Genomic DNA, 9,913 nt, shown 5'->3' with positions numbered 1-9,913 from the left:
AATTATACACTATTTAATTTAATTAATAAATATAATTCTAAATAAAAATGCTAAAATTTGATGAATTATATATATTCAAATTACATTTAACTTATTATATTTAAAATAAATTTAAAATTTTAAAATAATATTTAATTTAAGATTTAATTATTCTGTTGGTCTCTATAGTTTTGTAAAATTTCAATTAGATCCTTATACTTTTTTTTTTCTTTTTAATTAGGTTTTTCCACCAATTTTTTTTAATTAGGTCTCTCTTGACAATAATTAACTTAATTTTATAGGGATCTAACTAAAATAAAAATTGGTACAGGAACCTAAATAAAAGAAAAAAAAAGTGTAAGGATCCAATTAAAAAAAAAGTTTTGGTACAAGAACTCAATTAAAAGAAAAAAAAGTATAGGACCTAAGTAAAAATTTTGCGAAACTATATGGACCAACAAAATAATTAAACCTTAATTTAAATATAATTTCAAATAGTTTTTTGTATTATTTTTAAATAAACGTGAATTATATATTATTATACAATTTTTAAAAAATAAACAAAATAGATTAAAACAAGGACCATGATTCAATAATAAATTGATGACCAACGTAAACAAAAAATAGTCTTTGGACATGCGCTTATTCTTTTGTCTTTGGCCCTAACACTTCTCTTGCATTACCTAACACCACCACATGTCAACAAAGTATTTGTTAGTCAACAAAAAGTCACCTTTAGCCATCACAATTTTAGTTACTAGAGACATTCCCATATATATATATATAACACGACAAAGTTATTGTTAAAATCGTTCACGATAAGGGTTTTTTTTTTAAATTGTCTACCCCAGTTACGTAATTAATTAGGTCCCTCAGGTTTGTTACGTTGATTAAAATTGAAATAGAATACTTAAATACGACAGGACGCAGGCGGTTTAGGGTTCCTCCGGAAAGCGTGCAGAAACGGCCCTGCAAAGTGGGAGTTAGTTTCGGCGGACTCGGTATTGCTCAGCGTGCAAGTGGGAGATGACCTTTTCGTCTATGATTTGCATGTCTATTCACTCAATAGCTACATATGAAGGGAAACCTTCCATGTTAGTCGTGCAGATATGAAAGAAAGTCATGTAGCATCGTTTAACACCAAATGCATGCATCATGCATGGATGGCCCTGAACCTGATATTTCATGGAAGTTGATGCCAAGTACGTGAAAACTAGCCGCGAAGACCCCATTATGCCCTTCATTGAATGATTCATGTCTTTATAGTATGGAGCAAAAAGTATACGGTCCATATAAGTTACCTTGGACACACATATGTGATATTTCATGAACGGGAACATGAATCCAAGGATAATGCATAGTTTATGAAAAATAAAAATTTTTTTGGGTGACTTGACATGATCATGGATAAGCCTAACAAGAAGGAAAAATTAAGGTAAGCAAGGCAATGATTCCATATAGTAAGGCAAAGGCAATACCGTAACAGAATAACGTGAAGCCTCCACACACTGTGAACGATATTGGAATTCACTAACAATTAAAAAAGAAAAAACACTTAATGCCGGGGTACATGTCGTCATATGTGGAAAACATGATTAAAAACGTGATTGTAGTTAATAACAAGTGATCCTATCCGTGGTCTTCAACTAGAAATAAGTGTACACTTAACAATCATAACTTGAGTTAATCTCGCTAGAAAATGTAGGAAACCTGTTTGCTTGCCTTGCATGGACTCACTCTAGATACATTGGTAGAGCGGCAACCTTGCAAGTCACCACGGCCTTCCTAAATGTAAAGTTTGCCTTCCTAAATGTGAAATTTGCCGCGGTGTGCATCAGTAAAGAGAGTCGTCGTAAGTTGATGAACTCCTTGCCAGTTTCACCCATTCCCATCGTTGGATTCGGTTAGTACCGTGGAGGTCGTGGTAGTTGATCTTGCAGCGCATGGGTGGTTTGCTTGCATCGACGGTGGTTATTCCATGCAGCGTTGACATTTTGATGGCATATATGTGTGGTGACATGAGTTTAAGCCATATTGTGTGTGCAACGTAGTCGGAGGAGGGAGAGTAGTATTTATAGCAAATTATAATGGAATTGTGTACTTGTGGCATGGACATGTATGACCGGTTGCTATTGATAACTATGTATAAGCATGGTACCGAGTTAGCACTGGTTCAACCGTTTCTCGGTTCAACCGAGAAGAAACCTAGTGAAGCGATAGGATCGGTCACACATAGGTAAAAAATTTTAAGAGTTGAGGAATATGAAATTAACCTTTAAATCGGAAGATGAACACGGCTATCATAAATATTAATAAAGAAGTTACAATCCAGTGAATGGGAAGTAACACTACGGGTTTCTATATATTTTGACCTTAAGAAGATTTACATTGTAAGGTGCAATTAAGGTTAAGTTTTTTTCGTTACAGTACCTAAGTAAGTAGTCTATGTTCATGATGTTCCATTTGCGTTGGTTACAGTATATTTATTAACGGTCGACCGTGGCGCAATGGCTATCCGGTTTGGTCGGGTGTACACCGGTTTTCTCAAGGTAAGGTTTTGGCGCCAAAGTCTAATTTCCATTTGCTCTCAACCTACTTTGACCTGACTGTAACTACGTAAATGTATTATATGTGTGTATGTAATAGTGACTGATATAAGATTATTATATATTCTTTATTCTTTAGATTCTCTAATATATATGCCACCTCATACACTACAAGAAAATGGAATATTTGTAACAAAAATTTTGTGTCAAATTTAAAATTATTACAAAAAGATAATTTTTTGTAATAATAATTAGTGATTGTTACAAAAGAATAATGTTTTGTAACAAAATTACAAATTGTTACAATACATTCTAATATTTTGTAACAACGTGCTTTTTTTCGTTACAAATTATGTTAATTTTTGTAACGAACTGGTGTTTTGTTACAAAATATTATAACATTTTGTAACAAAAAATAAACTAGTTACAAAAATTTGAAATATTTTGTAACAAAATATCTTTTCGTTTCAAAAATTTCAATTATTTTGTAACAAAAAATCAATTTGTCACAAAATTTAACATTGTTTGTAACAAAAAATTAATTTGTCACAAAATTTAATATTATTTTAATGTTAGCTAAAAATTAATTTGTAAAACTTAAAAAAATTTAATCAAATTATAAATATAAATAACAATAATTAAATATAAATGATAAAAAAATAAAATACCAAAAGTCAAAATGTAAAAAACAATAAAGTGAATATTTTTAATTAAATTGATTGTTCATGAATATTTTGAATTCAAATTTTATTTTGAAAAAATAATTAATTTGATTATTATAATTTTAAATTTAAAATAAATATTTAATTAGATTAATATGTTAATAGATATATTTTTATATGTTTTTAAAATAATATTTGATATCATAATTATATTTTTAAATTATTTTAATCTTATAATTTTGTGAAACTCTTATACTGTTAATATATATTTTCATTACTAAATTTTTTATTTTTATACACATCCTATTGTTTAACCTTATATTTTCTTATCCTTCACCTTCACAAAAATACAGAGACACTAAATCTCACTCAGCCTTACCTTAACCCTAACCTACCCCCTTCCCTTACCCACAACCACAACTCAACGAAGAAACAAAGCAGAGGAAAAGAAACGAGAGATGGAGATCGAGAGAGTTGGAGAGGAAATCAGAGCGTGAGGGAGAAGAAGAAGAGAGGGGGAGGGATGGCGCCGCGGGGTTTGCTGCCGCATCGCCACGTCCAGCTTGCCGTCACGCCTCACCACCGTCGCCGTCGTCGACAGGAGCGTCAGGAGAGAGAGAGAGAGAGGGATGAACTCGCGAGGGAGAGAGATGAGGTTGCGCTACGCACCCGTCAGAGCCATCGTCGCGCCAGTCGCCGCCGCTTCCGATGATGGAGCCGTCGCCAAAGCCCGTGTCACCGTAGTTCTTGCCCCTGTCGCCGATGAAGCTCATCCGTTTCTGCTGCCCTGGTTCGCCGAGAGAGAAACTCGTGGATGGAGGAAGGCCGACGGAGAGAAGAACGCCGTTGATAGAGGGAAGACGCTGCTGTCATGCTTCATGGTCGCGGTGATGGAGCCCGCATCGCCGTCACCCATGGCCGCCGCCCTTACCGCTGCTCTATTTGGTTCTGTTTTGAGCTGCGCCGCCCTCTGGGTGGTCACTAACAACAGCTGCCAGAGCCACCAGCGCCACTGTTACTCCTCAAATTCTGCCTCTCTTCCATTAGGGTTTGCTACTATGATTTTACCTTCGTTCTGTTCTATTGTTGTTTCTTGGTCAAATTCTTGTTTTAATTTCAATAGCATGTCTTTGTTTTAGCACGACCATTTTACTCCTCCTGTTTTTCTACTGGAGCTATCTTGAGTGTTGATGATTGTGCTGCTATGGAATTGCTAAAGTTGCTGCTGCCATGGATTAGAAAGAAAGGGGATTGTCGCGTTTAAATTCTGTGGTTTCGACTAACGGAGGTAGGGGATTCGTTTAAAAATTAAGAGTTTTTAATTTAAGAATGCCAAAAAGCATTGAGTAATTGCAAATAATTTATACATGCTTTGTATGACTAATTAATGAGAATTGATGAATTTGGGAATTGTTAGTGAATGTGAGTATGTTTGAATATGCTGAAATTGATTTTTGGTATTTGATGGTGCTGTAAAGAATTGGGTTCTCAGATGAGCTATATATGTATTTGTTAATTGTGATTTTGTTAGTGATGATGATATTGTTGTCGTTGCTGCTGGTTGTATTATGATTGTGAATGAAGATAAATTTGGTGTTGCTTGTTGAATTGGAAATATGAATTGAGTTTTATAAATTGAGGCTTTTGTTGATGCTGGGATCTCTGGTTATGTTTATGTCTAGGTTTGGTTGTTGATTTGAGAAATTATGAAAGTGGGGGAGCTTGTAAAGGTGGTAATATGGACTGGTAACTGGTAATATTGCAGTACTTATGTTTTATTGGGTAAACTTTCAGTTTTTGCATTGTTGACGAGGAAATCTTAGGTTCATTTTAAATTTTTGACCATGGAACATCAAGATTTAGTGGATAAGAATGAAGAGAGCATTCAATCGATTGAAAAGGTTAGCAATGCTGAAGATCAGGATAAGATGAATGAGGTTGAAAGTGTGAAATCTGAGTTGGTTAATGTTGATGAGAGCAAGGATTTGCAATCTGAAACTTGTTATCTTTGGGTTATTTCTGCAGACTGCTCATATTTGATAACATAGAGAATGGAAGCTTAAAGGAGCATCTCAATGGTAATTTTTGAAAGAAATTAGAAGGATGAGGTTGCAGATTGCTAATGAAGTTGTAGCAGCACTGGTAAGCTCTTTAAACAAAAGCTTGTCAAAGAACCAAATTTGCCTAATGTGTTTTGACATGAAACTGCACTCTTCTTATCATATTTTTCTAATGCAAGTAATTTGAGGACTATGAAAAGTTAATGTCCCATTGAGTTCATGAATTGCTATTGGATGCGTGACATCCCTGCTAAGCTGTAACTGTTTAGCATTTTTCATTCTTGGCATTTATGATAAAATAAATATTGGAAACTATCGTACTTGGTTTCATGGAAGCGAGTGTAAATTAGTTTCTGTATATATTTATATTCAATTCTCCTACCTTAAAACATGTTAGTATATAGGAAGATTAAAATTTTTACAGAGTTTCCAACAGTTGCATGTTTCATTCAGTTTGCCAATGAAAAACAAAAGCTTAAATGTGTATCTACAAGATAGTTCTGTATGACTTGGCCTATTTCTGAGTTCTTTCTTTTGACCGATGCATCAAACACTGTCCACTTACTATTAATCTATTACCTTATGAAGCCTTCTTTGGCTCCCAGGTAAACTCATTTTGTGCTAGTTAAGCTCCATCTGGCTTTCGATCCGTAGCTTATCCTGTGTTGGTGTGTAAGACTGCACATTATTATATGCTGTAAGATATTGGCTGCTCAATTTATTATCTTTTTCCTTTCATGGATATTTATTATATTTTTTAAGTTAGCTTGAAGTTTCAATGAGAAAGATCATGTTAATTAGTAAATGATTGCTTGTGTAAAACTAGATTATATTTTAAAATTTAAATCCCTTTCGATGCTGACTTACCAGACTGAATTGCACTGTAATGTTGATGAAAAAATTAATTGAAATAATTGTCAAACACAGGAGAAAACAGTGAAGCAATAAGTTCTTTTAGTTGATCAATTTGCATGATATTAGTTATATATAAGGATAATGGTATTTGATAATATCATGCCTTCCTTTTCTTTCCTTTCCTTGTAAATTATTTGTTATCTTGTTTCCTTGAAGTTGAAACTTCTCTTTTTGTTTATGTGTTTTTGTCTTTTTAATATCTGCGGCTACTGTGTGATACAGCAAAGTCATGGATATCTTCATAAAGGCTGCTGAATATATGAAAATTCCAGTTCGTAGGACTGATGACGAACCTCTTCAAAAGCTCTTTATGTTATTGAGGAGTGAGTTGAACCTTGACCTCAAGAACATTAAGGTACCTTATACCAATAATGCGTTGTGTTCAGATTCTCAAGGCCCATTATGTTCAGAGTTTCTCTTTTTCTTCTGTCCTAATTCTGAAGATAGATGATCTTAAACTTCAAATTTATTATTAAGTTACTGGATAAGTAATTAGTATATATTATATATTGTTATAATTGTGAGATGATCGATTTTGTTGTCATCACAAGTCAAATCTGTCTTATGAAACTTTATAGTATGATTATGTTTTTTTAGTGGAAAAATTATAATTAGTGTTATATCTTGTTTCTAATTTTTTTGTTTCGGTTTTTCTTATTTACAGGAGTGCTGAAATGGTGACCATATGCTACCTTGAGGGCTCAAGAATGTTTTGATGCATAGAGACACTAATCTATGTTAGAACTTTTATGTTTTGGTTGAACTTTTATGTTAGAACTTTTATGTTTTGGTTGAACTAATCAATGTACTCACTAGCTAATGTTATTTTGTTTCAAGACAATTTTAGCTAAAAAGATCTTGTTTGACTTATGTATGTTTTTGCATGTTATATACATGTAAACTTGCTTATTATCATTGTTAATATATTAGTTAATTTAAAAAATAATTTAGTAAATTATGCATGTAATTTTTAATAAAAAAAGTTGTTACAAAATAATTAATTTGCTTTCGTAACTAAAGAAAAAATGTTACAAAATTATGTTACATTTTGTAACAAAATTTTGTGATAGGAAAAAAATTGACTGTCACGAAAAGTACCTTCAAGATCAAAATTTGTTACCACTTTTGTAACGGCTTCTGGTTTTCTGTATCAGAAAAAATTGTTACAAAATATGGTATTGAATTGTAACAGTTTCATTTTTTGTTACAAAAACTTTTTGTAACGGGACTTACTGCAATGGACCCTTTTTTTGTTACAAAAAACTTTTGTTTCAAAATTTCGACGTTTTGTAACAATATTTTTTGTTACAAATGCGACTTTTTCTTGTAGTGCCACCTTCGTCTTCTACTCGTTGCAAGCTTTCCACCGCCGCCGGACGCACCCTCACGCGCCGCCAGAAGTCCAGTCACCGCTTCAGGTTCTCTCTCTCCAGACGCCATCCGGAACCGTTGGATCCACGCCCAGGATTAATGGTCCCAAACAGCGCCACGTGTCGTCGCCAGCACCCACGCGGATCTGCCCAGACCTACAACTAGAAAATAGATTAATACAGACAGATTTACAGACGGATTTAGTCTTTATTACAGACGAATTTTTGGTTACCGACGAAATTACCGACGGATTTTGTCCCTCTGTAAAAGCCCCGTCGGAAATTATTTACCGATGGATTTTTTTTCCGTAGGAAAATTACAGACGGATTTTTACCAGTTACCGACGAATTTTTCCTCTGTAAATTCTGCATCCATTTTTCGAAGGCGACGAACTTTCCGACGGATTTTCCGTCTGTGATTACAGACGGATTTTTCGACGGATTTTCTGTCTGTAATTACAGACGGATTTTCCGACGAATTTTCCGTTTGTAATTACAGACGGATTTTTCGACAGATTTTTCGTCGGTAATTACAGATGAATTCTTCAAACTTTGAATACAGACGGAAAATCCGTCTGTAAATCCATCAGCGTGGTAATTTTTTTGGATTTTTCATTGCAAAATACACCTTTTTTTCATACAAAATAAATATAAATTTAATAAATAAATTTTTTTATCTAATTTGTATTCGAATATTTATAATATTTCAAAAAAATAAACAAATTTATTGTATTATCAAACTGAAAGAAAAAAGTAATTTACAAGGAAGCCAATATAATTCAAAAAATAAACAAAGTGTATTGATACATCAACTATAATAATAAATAACAACTATACATCAACAAAATGTGTTAATAAATCAACTATAATTCAAAACATAAATTCAGTATGTTGTTCTTATAGCATCATATAAATTTTGAATGCCAGGATCAGCTAAGAAGCCACCAAGGAGGCCAAGAAGGTTGAGAGTTCCCATTAAATTGGTAAATATTGTAGCAGATTTAGCTGATGGAAGATTCAAAATTCCAACCAAGAATGTGACCAAGTTCATAGATATTCCCATAACACATTCTTTCAGCTAGTTCAGTTCCTGCATAGTGAAAAAAAAAGTATGCAAATTTAGAGACTGTGTAAGAGAGAAGTGAAATTTTGAGAGCACCATACAAAAGTTCCATATTGCGAGACTGATCAACAACCCCCTAAGGATTCAGATCATAATAAAACCTTAGTCATGCTATAAAAACCTAATGAATTCCATATAGATGCATCTAAGAACAGATAAACTTGTATACGGAATACCTTATGTAAAGCGTCCACCAAAACTGGGATGATACTGTCACTCAAAAACTTCAAATAGGATGCATCCCAACCTTGAGATTGCCCTTTCTCAATAGCCAACTTTGCAGAATGTAATAGCTCCAGCATTGCTAAAATGATATAGGAAATCATAACCATTAAAAATAGCTGGGATAATGGCATAAAGCAACTTAATGAGCAGAGGAAAATTGTTAACAAAAAAAGATGCAACGGAACAATCATTCTTATACCTGAAACGGCTACTTTTCTAACCTCCTCATGGAAGTAAAATTTAAGAAGTGGAACTAAAGTTCCTGCAACCTGTCCCACATGCAATTTAATACTCAGAAAAAGATGTTTCTATAAACAAAGTGCAATATGTAAAGGTGTTATTAACTTTTATAGTGTTCCCAGTCTAACCTGATCAATCCATGGAAAGAATCCTTCCTTCAACTCATCAGCATAACAGCAAAGCATGTTACAGGCTGTGGCCTTTTCTTCCAGAACAGTAGTTTTGATACCAATTCTTTTGTCCCCAAGAGTGATGGTCTCCATACTATAATAGTATAATGAATAAACAAAACTTAGTTGGATTTATCTTGCCTAAGTAAAATTATCTATACAAAGGAAGGTCGGTTGGACAGTCCAACCTGAAGATTACCACTGTCAACATCACCCTTTGTACTAGAGGAATCTTGCTGCTGAAAAGAAGTAGTTGACGAAGCTTGTGCACCAGCTCTTTCTTAAATTTGCTTTTCAAGCTCTACTTTTTTGACAGCTAGGAGATGTTTCCTTTCTTCAAAAAGAATACCTTTGTCCCCAGTCATTATTGAACTCTCAGTTCTCTTTGAGAATGTAATTATTATACCAAACAAGTAAAAACAGATATTTTCCTAACTCATTTTCACCAGTAATTTGGCATTTGCAAGAACATTAAAAAAATAGGAAAGATGTATCCTAGAAACATAGAAAGCTCAACTATCATCATCATAGAAGTGAAATAAAAGAAATGAAAATAAATAAAAATGAAAAAAGTGTATTCTATTAGATTCTTGGATTCCCATAGTATATATAGGCATACACTC

The 9,913-nt window shown here is 33.4% G+C and overlaps 1 protein-coding gene and 1 long non-coding RNA gene across 9 annotated transcripts; one reads left to right on the top strand and one right to left on the bottom strand.

The window, feature by feature from the left end:
• Nucleotides 1-3,450: 3,450 nt before the first annotated feature.
• LOC107483744 (uncharacterized) lies at nt 3,451-7,074 on the top strand. Of its 7 annotated transcripts, none has more exons than XR_002373728.2 (7): nt 3,451-4,235; nt 4,327-4,475; nt 4,870-5,124; nt 5,213-5,329; nt 5,853-5,944; nt 6,385-6,517; nt 6,827-7,074. It is a non-coding gene; the product is annotated as an uncharacterized LOC107483744 (long non-coding RNA). The 7 variants fall into 7 exon arrangements; XR_002373732.2 differs by lacking the exon at nt 5,853-5,944 and having other exon boundaries at nt 3,471-4,235; nt 4,870-4,940; nt 5,045-5,124; XR_002373733.2 differs by lacking the exon at nt 5,853-5,944 and having other exon boundaries at nt 3,479-4,235; nt 4,870-4,940; nt 5,045-5,088.
• Nucleotides 7,075-8,302: 1,228 nt separating this feature from the next.
• Nucleotides 8,303-9,631, bottom strand: LOC107483745 (uncharacterized). Of its 2 annotated transcripts, none has more exons than XM_016104357.3 (5): nt 9,479-9,631; nt 9,249-9,384; nt 9,080-9,149; nt 8,832-8,959; nt 8,303-8,622 (listed from the first exon to the last, which is right to left on the bottom strand). In XM_016104357.3, exons 1-5 carry the CDS (start codon nt 9,499-9,501, stop codon nt 8,611-8,613), a joined length of 369 nt encoding a protein of 122 aa, XP_015959843.1. In that variant the 5' UTR covers nt 9,502-9,631; the 3' UTR covers nt 8,303-8,610. The 2 variants fall into 2 exon arrangements, with proteins under 2 accessions (XP_015959843.1, XP_015959846.1); XM_016104360.3 differs by having other exon boundaries at nt 9,490-9,631.
• Nucleotides 9,632-9,913: the final 282 nt, after the last annotated feature.

This window comes from Arachis duranensis, chromosome 4 (assembly GCF_000817695.3).
Source record: "Arachis duranensis cultivar V14167 chromosome 4, aradu.V14167.gnm2.J7QH, whole genome shotgun sequence".
Classification (NCBI taxonomy): Eukaryota; Viridiplantae; Streptophyta; class Magnoliopsida; order Fabales; family Fabaceae; genus Arachis; species Arachis duranensis.
The sequence above is the reverse complement of the archived record's forward strand: the minus strand, read 5'-3'. Positions and strand labels throughout refer to the sequence as shown.

Excerpts from the sequence above, each read along its gene's own strand:
- LOC107483745 (XM_016104357.3), bottom strand. The coding sequence starts at position 9,501 with ATGTTGACAGTGGTAATCTTCAG. Across the intron at positions 9,150-9,248 it reads TCTTTCCATGGATTGATCAG|GTTGCAGGAACTTTAGTTCC; the intron begins GTTAGACTGGGA and ends CATGTGGGACAG. Across the intron at positions 8,960-9,079 it reads TAGAAAAGTAGCCGTTTCAG|CAATGCTGGAGCTATTACAT; the intron begins GTATAAGAATGA and ends ATATCATTTTAG.